The sequence below is a fragment of the Trachurus japonicus genome, chromosome 10 (assembly GCF_045865225.1).
Source record: "Trachurus japonicus isolate A0001 chromosome 10, Traja_1.0".
In the NCBI taxonomy this organism is placed as follows: Eukaryota; Metazoa; Chordata; class Actinopteri; order Carangiformes; family Carangidae; genus Trachurus; species Trachurus japonicus.
This window is the reverse complement of record NC_140916.1, coordinates 9,103,056-9,121,452: the sequence shown is the minus strand read 5'-3', so window position 1 is coordinate 9,121,452 and position 18,397 is coordinate 9,103,056. Positions and strand designations below refer to the sequence as shown.

The 18,397-nt window shown below is 41.2% G+C and overlaps 1 protein-coding gene across 1 annotated transcript in view; it reads left to right on the top strand.

Moving 5' to 3' along the window:
* The first annotated feature begins 319 nt into the window (after positions 1-319).
* pcgf1 (polycomb group ring finger 1) overlaps positions 320-18,397 on the top strand; it is a 40,237-nt gene continuing 22,159 nt past the window's right edge. The window contains exon 1 of the mRNA XM_085789207.1: positions 320-343. Within this exon, the coding sequence (XP_085645333.1) occupies positions 335-343 (9 nt within the window). The 5' untranslated portion in view covers positions 320-334. The remainder of the gene's footprint in view (positions 344-18,397) is intronic.

Genomic DNA, 18,397 nt, shown 5'->3' with positions numbered 1-18,397 from the left:
TAAGCCAGGCATGTCCAAACTATTCCACTTAGGGCCGGTGTGGCTGCAGGTTTTTTTTTTTTTTTTTTCCAACCAAGCAGCAGCAGCACAACACCATACTTGACTCATTTAATCAACTGATCTCAGTCTTCAGGGAGTTGATTGGTCAAACTGTGTTGCTCTTGGTTGGTTGGAACTTCGTGGGATAGTTTGGACATGCCTGGTCTAAGCTGTCCTCCACCATGCACCCTGTCCCGCTGCTCCTCACCAGGGTCCAGGCTGCAGAGAGACCACAGCTGCATCTTCACCTGATCTTCACCTGCCTCCATCCTGCTCCTCTTCTGAATCTGAACTCATGAATAAGGTACCACTTTTAGTTTTTCTTATTTGAATGAACCAGCTATAAGATTTGGGCTCACACCGCATCAGATTAAAGCAGAAGTAAGTGATATATTTGTGTTAATATAAGTCTTAAATAGTTATATCTTCCGACAGCAATCACTTACATAGAGTGTTTGGTCTGAAACACGGGTCTGTCAGTCACTCTGCTCTGCTCTGAGCCGAAGAGAAAGATTTATCGTATCCTACAGTTTTTATCCAATGAGGAGAGAGAACGGCATGCAGGGCTGTGTGTGCAGCCAAGGGACGCCGTGAATGTGGCGACGTAGCGACGAGGACTGTTATGGTGCGTTCAAGGAAACTCGTATTTTTCCGACCGTGAAGTGGTACCAGTTCGATCTGGTACGAGTTCACCGGTCGGAAGTTACGAGTGGCCGTTATAGTGACTTTCACCGGTAAAACAGGTCGGAAAAACACGAGTGGGTTGCCTGAAACGCTACAAAGTCGTAAGTTGTGACTTGAAGCTGTAATTTATGATTTCAAAAGCCTGCCTGGAACGCAGCATTAGCGAAAACGACCGGACCACTTACTTCTGCTTTAACGTAGATTTTTGTTGTTTGTGGTAGCTAAGCTATATAATGATTTATATGTGGCTTAGGTGTGTGTGTAAATTGAGTGTGGGGCTGTGGGACTGCAAATTTGGGTGGGTAGGTGTGTTTCCTGAACAGAAATCTGTGACACCTGAAATGATCTAACCCACTTTGATTTTAGTTTTTTTATTTTATTATTTAAAAAAAAAAAATACAGGATGAATATCATATTCCTAAACTTTTAAACAAATCAGAGTTTTATCTTTATTCATATTGAATGAAGGAGGCCCAAGCCCAATTTCATTCGGGAGAGGGAAGACTTTAAAAGTGTAAAATATTATCGTTATTAAAACTCTATCCTGACTAGAATAGGGTTAAGTGGCCTACCTGTAAATATGTTGACGAAGAAACCTTTTCTTCTGCCAGTATTTGGCTCTCTGTTTATAAAATATTTGTGTGGTTTGATAGTGTGGGCTGTTTGAGGTGGAGCTGGGTGAGGTACTCACCCACAGTCAGTGTGTTACATGCAGTAGTAGATACGGATCAGGGCACTGCTGCTAATTACAGGAGGTGACTGGAAGCACCAGTACAGAGACAAAGTGGTGTGTTACTGTGCACAAGATCAGGAGTACAAAATATGTTTTAGACACTGAAAGAAAAGAAAAAAGTTATTCAAATATGCGCTTAATCTCTTCTCATCTTTGTGTATTTTCGGACTGTTTATGCGTTTATTATGATAGGACGGTGTGAGAGACTGGAAATCGGGGGAGAGAGAGACAGGGATGACATGCAGCAACAGGCCGTGAGTTGTCTTCGTGGGCTTAATTTATAAGATTTTATCTTTTCACAAAAACAAAGTGAAGTTGAGTCCTCTCTGATTAACTCAGCTGACCTGTAGCTACGTAATACCAAAGTAGTACCAAAAGAAAAGTGCTGTTTGGAGAGGATCAGGAAGTCACAGGTGATGTGGTGCAAGGGTGCAGGTTGCCAAATCTCCATGGTGTTGAAATGACACCTGAATGATACAGAGAGACAAAGAAAACAAACAAACTCAGAAGCACTTGAGGATCTGGAGGAGACAAGCCTGGTCTCAGTAACAACTATTCAGTATTTAAATCACAATCAAAGGAAACCTCCTTTAGGCTACTAAAGAAGTATTTTCATTAATCAGTCACCCACAAGCCCTGTATGACTTCCCCCACTGATGGTCTTTATAACCACACTGTTGCCATAGCTACTGTAGCATGAAATATAAAGTTATAAATAAGTTATTAAAATGCTACAAATATTAAACCCTAAAAGCATTGTATTAAAATATCAGACCAAATTAAATTCTATATTGTATATATCTATATTCTGTTAGGCATATGTATTAAATGCAACATACAAGACACATGTGTTACAACAGCTTCCATGTGATTGGCTGAAGATCAGTGTGTCAGCTTGTGATTGGATGAAAATGACAACTGTTGGAGTTACATGTGAGTCAGAGATATAGTATACTATTTGAACTTAAAGCTTTAGTTTTTATTGATTACATACACACATTTTACCACTACAGGTACTACTACTAATTGTTAATGTTTATTATCACTTTTTTTGCTAGTGTTGACCTTCAGTTACAGCTTTTGCTGCAGTAAAAGCAATTTTAACTACGGTAAATACTACTTGTACTACTAACTACTCATAGTAATGAATATATTATTGCATTTTTCCATAATAATGTTGCAAACATCTTCAGATCCACTGAGAGGAAAAAGCGAGGGAGAGAGGGAGGGAGGAGACTGAAATGGAGAGAATGAGCTGTCGCGGGGGTGGCGGCGGGCAGGGTGATGTGGGGTACGAGCATAAGTGGGGTCATGGGTTTAGCATTGCTCAGTCATGTTCTCATGGAGCGTTGTTTTGCAGGCGGACGATGCCAAGTCGAGGCTCACGCTTTATGTAACGCCTGGGAGGTGGAGTGCCGAGCTCTGCTCACAATCAAACCCACCTTTGTTTAACAAAACAGCCGCTAAATCTGTGACGTCGTCGGGAGTATCTCAGACGTCTATTCTGATGGAGTCGGACGCTGCAGGTAAACCCGATGCACCCGAGCTGCTGTTTTGACAGATTCCAAGGTTACTGAGGTATTTTGATGAAAGGCGGGGCAAAAATATTTTGATAAGCCGAACGCTGTGATCCAAAATTAACGCCATATTGTCGGGCTGGGTCTTCAGCCTTCTGTTGCTGGATCGGTATGTGAACGGTTTTCACTTTGGCCCGTCTGAATGACATAATCATTACCTTGCATCCATGTGCGGATGTGTGGATTTAACTGACAGTGACGACTCAGACTGTTTGTTGATTGGGTCATAATTATAAAACCGCAGGCCAGCTTTTCTCTATTAGTGTAGAGTGTGAATATGGTTTGGCACAGCGTGTCCCCCGATCAACCTTTGTTTTTATGGTTCAATTTTTATAATACGGTGCCCTGAGAGCATCCACACGTTGTCATAGCAATAACACAAGCAGCTACTGTAAACAACAGCAGTGTGTATTGGGAAGTTTTTGGTTGTGTGTTTGTTTTTTCTTTTAGTTTTTCACTGGTCTCAGAGCAGTGATCCTGTAAAAAGTTTTTCCTTATTGTTAAATCAACGTGAACATTTGCGCTTGTGCTCCTCATAAATTCCCTTTTATCCTGTAATTCAGCATCATGTCATCTCATAATTTTACAAAGCTGTCTGAGGTAGTGTGTGTTCATAATGTTTTCAGGCCTCTGTGTTGACAACAGCCAGAGTTGCATGTTGTTTCTCAGGTTTTCCGCACATCCGTCAGTACGTTCATCCCATTCTTGTGGATCCAACATCTCAGTAACGCCATTGATGTAACCTCTGGATTCAAGGGGCGGACTGATACGAGGTTTGAGGTTAAAGGTGTTGTGACCTCAGTAAATCTATTTTGGCCCCGTGAACGTACACCTCAGTGACACCTGTTCACCAAATGTTCACCTGTATGATGACCTGATTAGACTTTGGTGGGCACATGCTGGTTTATGCATCACTTCCTGACAACCCAAGACATAAAATCATATAATTCTTCTTAGCCTAGTGTGTAAATGTAATTGTTTTGTGATCAGACTCCATCTATCACCTGGATGACATTGTTTGTCAGGGCCTTTGACTTCGTCAGGGCCTTTGACATGCTACAAAGCTTTTTCTTTTTTTTTAATAATAAGTAACATTTCAGTCTTTCTGCTAGGATTTTTTTAAGTAGTGGTGTGGAAAGGGCTGCAAAGTAATGGTAACTAACCCTTACATAGATTCAACATCTAAAAAAAAAAAAAATCATCATTCTGAAGGTGTGGCTGATTTTATTTTGCTGTAGCGGTGTGCCACGATCAATTACATGTAGAGAAAACCCTGCAGTTATTTGCTAAAACTCACAGTTGCCCACTCAACGACCCCGATGACACCTACACAACCATCCCCAATAGGAAACAATTCCCACCACCACCACTCCTCCATCTTCTTTGAGTATGGGATCATCCCCACGTCGTAGTAGGCGCATCAGATAAGGGATTTGTCCACCTGGTCCTATGCAGAACGCACTCCTGCTTAGGGAAATGGACTTTAAACCACAGTTTTAAAGAGCTAATAGCAATGTTATAGTACTTGTTCCTCTGAAACTGAATCCAGAATTTGTATTTTATGATTTATATCAAGATTTCACTGAACCAAAACGGTAAAATACATCGTTCATGTGTACACAGTTAAAATTTGCAGGTGGTCTCCAATGAAATCTCGGCACATATGCTTTATTACAAACATAAAATCCAGGAGAGGATTCTCTTAACATGATTTTGTGAACAGCAGCAACGAGGCTTCGCACCGTTTATCAAAAAAAAAAACTGTTGATGCAAATTAATTATAAATATGAGATCGACACAGTGAGGAAAACAAGACAGATTTGTCTCCAAGCTCCCTAGTTACCGAGAGTTAGTATCAAAAACCATTTCCATTTCTCATAACCTCCAGCCGATGCGTTGTGGGATTACAGCACGGCTGGAACGCCTCCTCCACCAATCAGGTGTCTTGGCTTCAGCTATGTGTTGTTGTATAAGAGGCTGTGTGGTCTCATCCTGAGAATGCGACGGAGCATATTAGGCTTCATAAGGGAGGGAAATGGCTCTGAAAGTATGACAGGTATGATAAACCTTCCTCTAAATGTGGTCCAGTTGGAATGCTGCTCTAAATAAAACACAGGAGAGACAGTTGCTACAGGTGAAAAATAAAATAAACCAAAGCGATTCGCTGAGATGCCACGCATCTATTTTTGTAAAGTGAAATATCATTACCCGAATTTCATCATTCATAATCTCTGAATTATGCCAAATCTGTGGACGTTGTTTTGAGAATCGAGGACTGATGCGTTCATCTCTTAATTTTTCCTCCCCGTTGAAATACGTGCTTTGTAACATAGCGAACCAAATCTCACAGTAAAACCCTGTAATCTCACCCATCACGCCTTGACAGGGGTGGGTGGGTGCGTTGGTGGGGAGAGTTTGCTGCAACACGAAACTGTGTTGATGGAAAAGAACGTTATGAATGTGGCGGCACTTGTAAACCACATCATCAGGTCTTATCTGGCTGATAATTTGATGCTCGTCTCCTCTGAGTGCTTCTTTTTCTCCTCAGGTTTGAAATGTTCAGGTAAGTACTAGTACTGTTAAAAGGCGCCAAATCTGCAGAGAGATCTCTCTCTCCGACTGAGATGGATGTCCTCCTCTAGTCACTATGTGAAATCTGTCTGCTGAGCATGTGTTTCCCAGGATAAACACTGGGGTGATAAAAACACCAGCCCGCAAGAATTATGCTCCTCTAAAAGCAGCATAAAGCACCAAGGATTTATCACGGATGCGCTCGGTTCTCCACAGGCACAAAGATGAAGAAATCTTTTGGAAGAAATCTGGACCAGACTGATGGCAATTACTCACCGAATGAAACACTGTTTACTGAGCAGATTTTTTATTTCAGAACAGTGAAGAAATTTAAACACGTCAAATGTTTTTGCAACAAGGTGTAATATGAATAGTTTATCTAACATCCTGAGCCGTCTATATTTAGTTTTTTTGGTTTTTACATATCAGGAGGACAGATCTGGCTGTTTGCAGCTACATATTTCAACATTTTAATCACGATTATGTTTCACTGATGCTAAAAGTTAGTCTGACAAAGATAGAACAGATCAGAATGCTTTTATTGTCATTGTATATATTAAATACACCATTATGCAACATCCAGGTACTAACATATACACAGTTCCATCTACAAATAGTGAAATAGACATAGAACAGATCGTCCTCACTCATCTACACATTTAGCGGTATAAAGTATAACATATTAAAATATAAAGGTACTAAAACTAGATGAGGCACAAATTAACCTTTTTAAACACTTCATGAACTTAAATCTATTTTGTATCTTTGTAACATGTGAAACATAAATTTACACAGTTAAATCTGTCTCACAGACAGTTACACAAGAGATGAGAAACAAATGGGATGATAAATAATTGTTTTAGTGTGTTTTCCAGCTGATTTAAGACTCGGGTCAAAACCGACCCTAACACCATAGATGATAGTGGAAAGCTGACAAGAGGAAGGTTCAATTGAATCCAAGGGGTATACTGACAAAAAAGGCCCAGGGGCCCACACCAAAAAAATATTAAAACCAATATTTTCATGGATAGGAAGCCTAACAATGTAACCAAGAGAAGAAAAACAAATTGGATGAAAAAAAATGTTTTTAGTGTATTTTACAGCTGATTTAAAACACGGGTCAAAACTGACCCCAACACCATTATGGTAGCAGAACGCTAACACAAGACGAAGGTTAATTCTCTTATTTATTGTCATGAATGTATGTCTGTTTATTAAAGGGGCTATATGTTAATTATCTCTGCCACAGAGTTTCTCGCTCACAGGGGGCTTTCAGTCATTTTTGTATTTATTAGACAAGAGGTTATAACAAGGCCGTAACCATGGAGTCAACATTGGAGGGGGGGGGGGCATTTTGAGCATGTCTGAATATTGGAGGGGTGTGTCCCCCCCAATGCATATGGTAATTTTTGCCTTGGGTTATAATATGAACTCTGAGCAGTTTACTTACACAGGGCATAAAGCCAGAGTGACACAGTAGTGGTTAATGACAAGACAGATTGACAAGGAGTTGCTGTCAGTAGTAGTTATACCAACTGCAGTAGAAGAAAAGAAGAGAAAAGCAGTGGTAAGCATGTGGACAAGAAATAGCTAACTGTTGGTGAGTAAAGGAATGAAGTTTAGGACACAGGAAACAGCTGTTAATGCTAATGTTAGCTTAATGTCAATAGCTGAGACTTGCATATAAATCACTTAACAACAACAGGATGATTCAGGTAGGCTATCAGAACACATGATCTGGGAAAACCATGTACATTAACAAACAGAGAAAATATCTATATTAGTATGTACTTGCTCAGTTCTTCTTGTGGTCTCATAAAGGCTCATACATGTTTTTTATGTTAGTAAATCATTAGCTACATTGATTATTATTTTAGTGAGTAAATGCCAGCCATTTTTTTCCCCACTTCAAATAATACATCTCACTTTCCACTGAGACGTGTCTTTCTGATTTCTGATCCTTTGCATTGTGTTTTCTATGAGAAGCACTTCTGGGGCTTTTTTCTCATCGAGGTAACTGGTCGGATTCCTCGGCCCAGTGGCAAACAGTAGCTTTTGTGTTCACTGTGCTGGATCACTGAGCAAGGAGAGGGAGGGAGAAAGTGTATTCTCTCCTCTCCCCAGTTCGTCTTTTTTAGCCTGTGTGGCATTCTCCTCGCTACCTCATGTATGGAACCTTTTCAGAGACGAGGCTGCCTTCGCTTTGGGGAAAAAGACACAGACACTTGTTTTGCATATTGTCCGACTTGGCCAGACACAAATTCCTCTCGCTGTCTCTTCGTGTCCCGCTGCACACAGGACACTCAACGTTTTTAGATCTTTAGATCTAACTTTGATATCAGCGCAACTTAAAGTCAGTCTTGTGAGCAGCTTTTTTTTAGTTTTTCTTTTTTCATCCATCCATTGTGAAATCCAAAGAATCACAACTTTTTTACTCATGGTTTTTAGACGGAAACGACAAAACAAACAGAGAAGGACTGAGAGGAAACAGAGATGATTGCACACACAAGCACTTCCTGTTGAACTGTTGATAGACATGAAGTAGGAAGACATGGTGAGCTTTAAGGTTCCTCAGTTAAACTAAACATCCACTTACTAGACGTCTCACAACTATTCATACTTCATTAATATAACAGATAATTGTATTAATTAAAGTAAAATGATAAATTCATATGCACATTTTCATTCAGTGTAGTTTACATAGTTTAGTTACAAATGTAGTTTCAGTTTTTGACGTACGCTTAATATCTTTATCACTGACTAAAACAGTATAGTGTGTTAGACACAATTTACCTCCAAACTAGTGATCAACCGATTTGGTTTTTTCACGGCCAATGCTGATACCGATTATTAGTAATCAAAGAAACTGATAACTGATATCTAGAAAATCTGTGATAAAAAGACCTTACATTTTTGTAGAATAACACAAACTCCAACACAAATCAAAGCCAAAGGAGCGCATTTAAAAATAAATGTATTTTATCGGTTATTTGTGAAAAAGCCAATATTATCAGCCGCCATGCCAATAATCAGTTCATCCCTACTGTAAACCCACTTATAACACATCAAACAGCTCTTACAATAGGTATAATATGTTGTAACAGACACAGTTTTTAGCTGCTTTCGCTGCAACTGTGTGTGAAAATGCAAATGTTCAAATCAGTTCTATCAAACATTAAACAGACTTTAACCTCACAGCTCCTTTGTTCAAAGTCTGTGTAATGTCCGACTGAGTAGAGGAGTCACAGTGATGGTGTGTTGATGATGTTTCTAATAAACGACTGGCGCAAAAACAGAGGAATATAAAAATCAAAGGGTGAGGAAAATGAAGGGACATTTACACAAAGACGCCAATGAACATGGAGACACTGCGATGTATGTGAAAGGGCAAGGATGTCCACAGTTCATATGCAATAAGCACAAACCCTGTGATTATTTGAATAGTAAATTGCTTCCATTTTAAGGAAGATGTTTAATTTCGGAGCCGAGCTTCCAGAGTTCAGGCACCTCTCTGTGTCCAGCTCTGCTCAGGTCCATGAGTGATTCCTTCAGTGACTCATATGTTGAGTGGAAACCCTCTAATCTTGTCGGTCACGGATTAGAAAGAGCTTCGGATTCTTGATTCCAGCTTTAGTTAATTTGGTGACCTTATCAGTGCATGCTGTTATTCAGTGGACTGTGTGTCTCCAAGCAGGGCAGTTCCTGATTAGCTGAGAATGTGTGGAACACGGCGGCGGTGAACGCCCTCTTGTTTTGCCTCACAACACAGTCTCGCCTCCCTCCTGGCTTTGGGGGTGAACGTGATCTGACGGCGAGCTGAACACATGTGCCGGCCGTCAGCGGTGTCAGAAAGTGCGTATGTGCAGTGTCACTGTCAAGCGAGGCGGACACTGCCCAGTGTGTCGGTGCTTCAACTCTGCAGCCGCCCCTCGAAACGCAGTCATACCGTGGAAGTCGTTTCCAAATCTTCGCATGCGATTACCTGTTTTAGCAGAGGGAGTCTGCCAGAGAGTGATATCACACTGTGCCTGACTGGAGAAAACAATACAGGTCACATGTGAGCAGCTGCTGTAAGCAAACATAAAAGAGAGGAGCCACCTCTTTAAGGCAAAGGATCACGGTGCAGCCTCGGTGATCAGAGGTTCGTGCACCCTCACTGATGCTTCTTACATAACAAATGACCTTTAGAGTGAGTGCAGGAAAGTAGATAAAAACAAAAAGAATGTTTGAAAATGAAAGAGAAACGCATAATTTTGATGAAGTAAGATCATTAAGATGAAGTAATCATAGATAAGATGATTATTAATGAAGAAATCAGGTCATTGCACCCAAGAGGACTTGTTGGCGGTAAAGCCTCGTCTTTGTTTTAACTGTCAAGTCAACGTGAGCTGAAAATCTGGAAATATTCACGGTTTTCTGATTTGCATATGAACGCTCTACAGATTTTGAATACACACAACGCTCCAGTTGTATCATGTTATGTGTATTTAATTTACAGCAAAAGAAAGGAACTTGTGCATTAGTAGTTGTCTGGCTTCTTTCCTCTTATGCGGTAAAGCAGCCCTGATGATGAGCAGGAGAGATAACATAAACAGATGACACCACTCAGTTGCTACATACTTAACTGAGCATGGGAAAAAAACATTGTTACATGAAATAATTTTTCTGATATACAACAGGAGGGTGTGCACACATGTGTGTGTGTCTAATTAAATGGGTGGCGGCCATCGAAGGGGCACAAATAAACTTTTATTGTCCTTTGTCGGTGTCCAGTAGAAATTAGAGGAATATCAACAGGTCAGACGGTTCAGGATGTTTTCTGCATGACACAAACAGTGAAGTCACCTTGAGATCAAAGCGATGAGTCAGCGAGCCAGCGAGAGCAGGTCGTGTATTACCGTGCATAATAACGCATGCAGGGATGATTCGGCTGCTCTGTGGTTTCCTTTTAAGGCTTTTCAATCGGTACAGTTGCGTCGCGTGATGATTGTTGTGACCTTTCATGTTTTTTTTGTTTGTCTCTTTGCTAAAACAGCTTCCAGTATATTTCATCTTTTAGTTGCGGGGCCATCGCTTCAGCACAGAGCAGACTTTGTTTTGAGAAGAACCAGCACCCTCCTACTTAGGCTACGTCCACACAACAGCTTAAAAAACAAAAATGATCCATATCAGAAATGATCCCCATCCATACTAACTCAAACCCTGAAAACATTAATCATGACTATTCACATTAGCATGCATGTGCCAGTGTAAAGTAAACTGTCTACTCTGCAGCTTGTTAGTTGAAATACTTTGTGTGAGAATCAACGACTGCAGTCGTGGCATTAAAATGCAGAATTTAACTCCACACAACGGCTCGAGACACGAGATGTCACAGGAACTCACATAATCAAACGTGACTTCAGAGGAAAAACAAATATGGAGGATGAGCAACGTCCTCTGTGTTTCCATTGGAGGCAGCCCAATCTGGAATCGTAAATATCAAACATGTTTGATATTTACAGGCCCAAAAATTGTCTGGTGTTTAGCCAGCGAACGCAACCCCAGAGTTTTCCAACTCAAACCAGGGTCACCAGCTTTTCCAAAAGATTTAGATTTAGGGGCTGGGAAACTCTGAAGTCGTGAAGACACCAGGTTTAGACACAGAAAAACAGAAATGTTTCAATATCAAGATGTAGTACTGTAGTGTGAATGACTAAGCAACAGGAAAATGGTTAATCATGGAGTTGCTTTGATCAAGAGCATGCTGTTTTACCATTATTGCATGAATTGTTTTAAAATGGGCCTCCCCAGAAGGAGTCAAACCCCTAACTCTCTTAGTCGTCTAGTCTTAATTTCTCAGGGTAAGAGGATCTACTTTAGCTCCTGTGAGACAGGTTATCTGGCGTAAAGCTATGTATTCATCCATGCATACACCTCTCAGGCCGACCTGCTACCTAGATTACATTGCAGACTTGCACACACTCTTGCACAAAAACAGACAAACTCCTGCAGCTTCTTTTTTTATCCTTCCTCCTTGAAGCACGCCATGACCATGATTGATTGCTGGGAAACGGTGGTAATGTTGCCGCGCTGGAATGCCCATTACAGCAAAGATCCTCGCACCCCTACGAAATTCCACCACACCTGTGAGTCGAGGCGTCACAGACCGACTTGAAATACGCCTGGAATCTACATTAATTCATGTTTAAAAGCTCTGGGAGGACTTGTTGCTAACTGTTTAGAGAAAGAGCTTCAGAGAATCAGTTGTATGTATTTTCAGCCTTTCTCTCTCATTTCTTTTTTCCCCCCCTCTGCATGCTGCTGCTGCTGCTGCTGCTGCTCTTTGCTGGGTCTATTTAAAAGGCAGCAAAGCAAACATTGTCTCTTTCATGTACCAGGCTTTTAGGCCTCTGTTCTGGGCCCTTCCATCTCATAAAGGTTGATGACACTTCACGGGCTGCTGGGTCACAAGAGAGAAGGGCCTGGAGTGCGGCGCTGCGCTGTAATCAGCAGTGTGACTGCAGAGATGCTGGGATGAAGCAGACGGTGAAACCTACTACGCTAAGTTCACCCACCTTTTTATTTGTTAATTCATACATCCCCTGGGTTTTTCTTTCCTCTAATTTGCACAATCTGTTATTATTCTCTCTTCTACATCTGCAAATTAACAAACTAAGCTGCTCAGTGATGAATGGGAATGCCCTGAGCTTTGTCCATGATCCCTCTGTCTGGTGTTAATTAGCAACTCAGGGGCTGAGGTTGACCATGACGTGATACTGGGTCTGATGTCATGGAGTCCAGCGACCTCGCAGGTCAGACGCCACATTGCACACTGTGGCTTTGATGCTCAGAAATATTGAGTCATTTGTTACGGTCCTTGGGTGGCATTGGATATCATCTTCCCCAGCGTCCTGTGAATGTTTGTTCTCTGGAACGTGGACGTAGATGTTCGAGCGTTACCCCGCGGTCGGCTCTTGCCAGGTTGCAGCAGTGTGATTCCCCTGAAACAGACAGCTTGGTCCTTTTCCCATCTGAGTGGAGAACAACAGGGCGGCCGTAGTCACAACAGAGCTGGGAAACAGCTCTTCATTGTCATGTAGCATTTAATTACAGGACAGCTGTAATCTCATCATCTCATTTTACAGTAGGGACTGCTCTTTAATTTGTAAACAGGCTGAACATAGATAAGTAAACTTCCACAAATGAATCAATTACCTGAATTAATGAGTGGATTAATTCATGTTTGGATTTTTCAGTGGAGTTTGGAGGAATAAAGGAAACTGGAATTCTTTCAAAAGTAGTTAGGAGAGTTTGATAGAGGGTTAATTTGTCTCTGCACAGTAGGCGGATAAACATGTTTGTGATGTGCTATCAATCCTGGAGGTGGTGAAGGCTAACCTCCACCAGTACAGGGGGAGAAGTGCTTCCAAAACTGCTTTGTAGCCACCGGTATCATTTATTATAGAGGGTGTGTGAGCTCAGCTTTTAGGAGCTGCACAGTCGTGGAGCCAAGTCTTGTTTTCTGTTTTCTACAAGTGTTGAATATGAGGATCTAGCGTGTAGGTGTGGAGGCCTCAAAGTTGTCACCTTTGACACACAAATAGTAGTTAACATGAGCTGTAATAATAAGCACCAGGAACTAAATCTAAATGCACAGTAAATCTAAGGAAGATTTATACCCAACAAGCAATGACCTCACAGATAAATAACTTGATTGCACAATCAAACCAGGTTATAATTTTCAGAAAATATTTCCTATGTTGAAAATCCCCGAGATGCCTCAGACACACACACACACACACACACACACACACACACACACATGCAGTTATATATGCTCTGCTCTGTGTATGTGCATGCATGCATTTCTCTGTTTATCTTTGAATGGGAGCATTTCACTCTCCCTCTGTCTCCACTCTCTCTCTCTCTCTCTGGATTCAGTTCCCTCTTGTTGAACCACAAAAGCCCCTCGACTCTGCCAAACGAGCCAGCACATATCTGCTCGCAAACTATTTGCAACATTTTTTATTCAGGTGTCTGCAGTGACAGCGCCGCTGTCTTTGCTGGAAACTCGGCTCCAGCGTGTGTCAGGGAGCAAGCAGGAGCATGTGCAAGGCACCTGATCAGCGTACCAGTCAACTGATGTGTCAGTTGTACAGAAAAGGATAAAAACAATTTAAAGAGAAAACAAAAAAAGTGGTGTCAGCTTGCCACGTAGGACTAAGGTTACACGTTAGACAAGATGACTGACTGAAACATGGCATATACATTTGACTATGACAACTCATTTGGACATTTGTATTGTTCGTCTCCGAGACCATTTGTCCTGTCAAAAAGCAATGCAGGGAGAGGAGACTTGCAGAGAGTTGTCAAACATTTGCCAGCGTGTGTTTGGTAGGAGCCAGGTATGTCTCACCGAGGAGAAGTGCTTACAAAAACAGAGCGAGGAACAGACGAGTTCAGGGCCTCAGACATAATAAACTATAAACACTTTGTCTATCTTATAATCCTTACTTCGATGTGCTCCTGCATGAAATTCAGACTGTAGAAGTAACCGAGAAGGAACTTTTTGAGAGACTTGGTCTGAAGAAAGGTCACTGGCATAACTCCAGGGAGGGAAACACACCTTTTCCATGATCCCTGCAAGATGGAGGACAAAGACGATGAGGGACGTGTCTTCAGGGTGGACATGAGGCTGTATGCCTGGGAAATTTTCTGAGAATTGAGTGTCAAGTGTCAACAGTTGAATTACATGGTGGGAGGGTTTGATTTTCTTTCTGACACAATTAACAGATTTACTTTTGTTGAATATTATAATTAACAAGACTGCATTTCAAGACTTTTATTTTCCTTTTTTTTACCCTATTGAAATGAATGCACAAATATTTTAAATCTAAAAGACAAAAAAAGGAAAATTGAGACATGGTCAGAGAAACACAGACAGACAGAAAAATGTCAACACACAACAGCATCTGCATGTGCAATTGTTCTTCTAAAGGTTCACTAGCAAGCACAACATTTCAAACAGGATTTGATTTTGTGATTTACTGAAGACGTTGTGCAGTTAAATCAGATATTTTGCCTTTGCCGTTCCCCATTGGTTGTATGTATTTCCTGCAACTTCTGCAGCGCAGACAATCTGCTTTACTCCAAAGGAAGATCTTGTGTTTTCTTGCTTTTCTGGATGTGGTGCAGGCGACAAACCCCCTCAGGGACCTATGATTTTTAATCTCTCAAGTAGATTCAACATCCAGCAGCCGCCATCTTGGTTATCTCTGAAAATGCTTCAGCAGCCGTCATCGTACCAAAAAAAAAGTGCCGGTATAGATAAAAGGGGTGATTGGCCCGACCGGTTCTTGGTGGTCTATCTGAACCATCTGCAAATAAACAAAGTAAATAACCATGAGCTCACTGATTGGTCTGATTTCCAGGCTTGTCTAAACCACGGTGGCATGGAGTATTGAAGGGTTTACTGCATATATCATCTATGATCTATGATCTGCGGAGTTCAATGGTGCACAGTGCTCACACGGTCCACAGGCCTTTGCTTCAACTGCTAAACGGGCCGAGGGAGTGTCAAAAATGTTCAGCACAACCCTGTGTCTGTCTTCTATAACGTTCTTTATGATCATTTCAGTCTGGGCAGCTCCTCCAACATGTTTTGTGATTCAGGTAGAGTTTAGGTATGGGCTGCATTAGCTGTTTCTGCAAGCTAACACAAACTGTGGACATCAAAGAGAGCAGCGAGGACATTAGATTTAGTGTCATCCAAACAAACTGTGAGAGTTTCTATTTTTCATTGACAAGCGTGGCAGCCAGCGCAAGATCACTACAGAAATATGTTAATATTTTGTTTAGCACAGGTCAAATATTTAATCTATCCCCACCCGCTTTTTATATGACAGTTGAGGTATGGTGTCAGGTTTGCATTGTAAAGATAAATGAAAGCATGCTATGTTTGACAGTCTTTTACTTTCTGGGTCGAATTCTGTCAGAGGACAGTCTTGATGTAGTGACGCTGTATGGGACGAACAATGAGGCAGTAATGAGAAGGTGAAAATATTTTGAATGTCAGAGCTGTTTTATCAGTGCTGGATGGCGGGCTGCACTAATGAATGATTCAGACGTTTGAGGTGAGGATGGGGATTTACTGTCAGCTGGAATGAGTGCCACAAAAATGAAAGAGTGGTACGGGTGTTTCACTTTCATTGGACATCATCAGAGAGGCCTTGTTAGCCTGGGGTTAAAAGTTGTGCGATTGCTACACAGCTATTTAGCAGACAGGACGCTACGCTGACTCGGTATTGGAAATTGACAGAAAGGATGAACTGGAATGGGGCTAGGTAGTTCGCTAACTTCAGTACAAGAGAAGAAAACAGAACTACATGCAAATTAAAAGGGTTTCTTTCTTCCGCTGCAGACAACTCTTGGTTAGTAAAGGAATTAAGTTGTTGTTGATTAACAGTTGTTAATGCTAACGCTGGTGATAGCAAACCTTACCTCTAAGCTTCTTTAAGGCGCAAACCTTGAGTCCTAATTGCGAAAACTGTGACCGTTGCATATCGTCCCCCATCTTTTTCTTCCCTTGCAACTACCTGTAGTCATTTTCTTTTGTAATGATTGCATGTTTTTGGCATGACTTGCAATTTCAACTTTGGCCTTTACCCAAAAAGAACCTCCGTTCCTGGCAGCTTTATTTGGATATGTTTGGCCTTGTGCTGCCCATGTGCCACCAAAGGCACTTCTTCAGGGGGAAAAAAGACGTCACAGCTTAGCTTTTTGGCTTTTTACTGCACAGCATATGCAGCTAATTTAATTCTTCACATGTCTCTGTCTGCATCTGGTTTGTCCAAAGTGTCACCTAACAAGTTATGTTGTCTTGTGTTGATTTCCTTGGAGTTTGTTTCCTGCTTTCATGCTAACACCTTCTTGTCATATCTTAATAATGTCTGGGTTGGACTTTGTCATAGGAAGTCTGCTTTTTTTTATGGCCAACAACAAAATATTTCCAGGCAATGCTTTTGTAATTTGCTATTTCAGGCCTTGTTTCCTTTCACGCTCTATACTGTTCGCACCGTGACTGCTATAAAGTTTGAGGAAAAATTGCATAAACATATGTTTGGACTTACACATTCAATAGTGTTTCTATTTTGGGGTCAGTTCATGATTGTCTTTCCTTGTTGCAGATCTTCGAAAGCCAAGTTATTGACCTAAAAATGCATCTGTAGCTGTGGTAATACAGAGAGCAACAATCAAACTGGGCACACAGTCAAATAGATATGAAACTGAGAAAATGAAACAAATCATAAAGTAATCTCTAAAGGTGTTTCTCTTCTCTCCCTCCCTCTGGTTCGAAAGAACAGGTGATATAACTGCTGATTTAAAACCCCTGACTGTTGCTGCACCAATTAGTTTGGTGTACATTTACATGTGTCTGGGGCTCATGGACACTCGTAGATCATACTGACTCAAGTGGGAGCTGTTTGGCCTGGAGCAACATGAATGAATTATAACACTTTCCAGCTCTTACTTGGAGGGCCCCCATGTTTTGGGGATGAATCAAGTTCCTACGTCGCCAAACTGTCCATCTTAACAAATCACCTTGTGCTGTGCAGCCCTAAAATCATATATTTATGCAAAACAAGAAGTAGGTATACTTACAGATATTTTGCCTGTGATAAGAGTAAATATTCCCCGTTGATTTATATTTTATGGCTTTTGAAAGTTTTAAACCAGATTTCATGGCAGTCAGTTCAGGTCTTTAGTGTATCTGAAGATACAATGACTAGAGTTATTAGGATTCATCCCCTGGGCACCATGAATATCTGCACCAAATGTCAGTCAGCTGGCCCAATAGATGTTGAGACATGTCACTAAAAAAATGAAATGTCTACCTAATGGTGACACTAAGAGTCAGGGATCTCTAAGTCAGTATTTTTCATCTTTGAACATACAGTACATTGAGCAATGCCACTAGCATAGCTACACAACAAATAGTAGTGTAGTCGTCCTGTATCTGACCTCAAACACGCCAGGTGCACATTGTCTTTTATAAAAGCCTGCTTGTGTATCTTTGTCTTTGCGTGTGTGTTTAACATTTTAAGAAGAAATATGAGAGTCCTAATTGCATGCAAAACATTCGTAGAAAGTTGAAACTTCACTGCAACATGAGTTCACAGTTCAAGAAGCAGAAATAAGCAAGCAGCAAGAAATATGCTGTAGATTATTCAGCAGTTGTAATTAAAGTCGACCAAAAATAGTCAATAATCAAAATTTACTACTTTGAAAAAAAATTCTTTGCTTTCATCCCTGCAAATCAGTTCGTAGTGGTGGGAGTTTTTGTAAACGGCAGAAATCTCCTTTAGGAATGAGTCTGTTTGTCAAAAGCTCAAACTGGCTTCTTGTGAGGGACGTGGTACCTTGACCTCTGCATTACTGCGAGCGCTCTCATCTTCAGATTTCCAGCATTCGATGCAGAGCCCAGGTTTCACTAATCAAAAGGTGATGTTGAGAAGAAGCCTCAAGACATGATGGGAGATAAAGAGAAGGGATAGAAAAACACTTCAACCCTCCCTGAACTAAACATCCTGCTCTTCACAAACCAAGTGGTCTTTGTGCGTTTTTTTTTTCCTCCTCCACACTATTTGCTAATGAGGACTTGGGGTCAGTGTAATTGTTGCAGGAAACACCGCGCTGATCAGAGGTGCAATTTGAGGGAAAATGAGGTTCTGTCGGATGACCTCATCTCTTTGGTCGGGCAGGCCGAGGCCCGAGGCTTTTCTGATTTGTCTTCTTGGGTCAGCAGCACCAC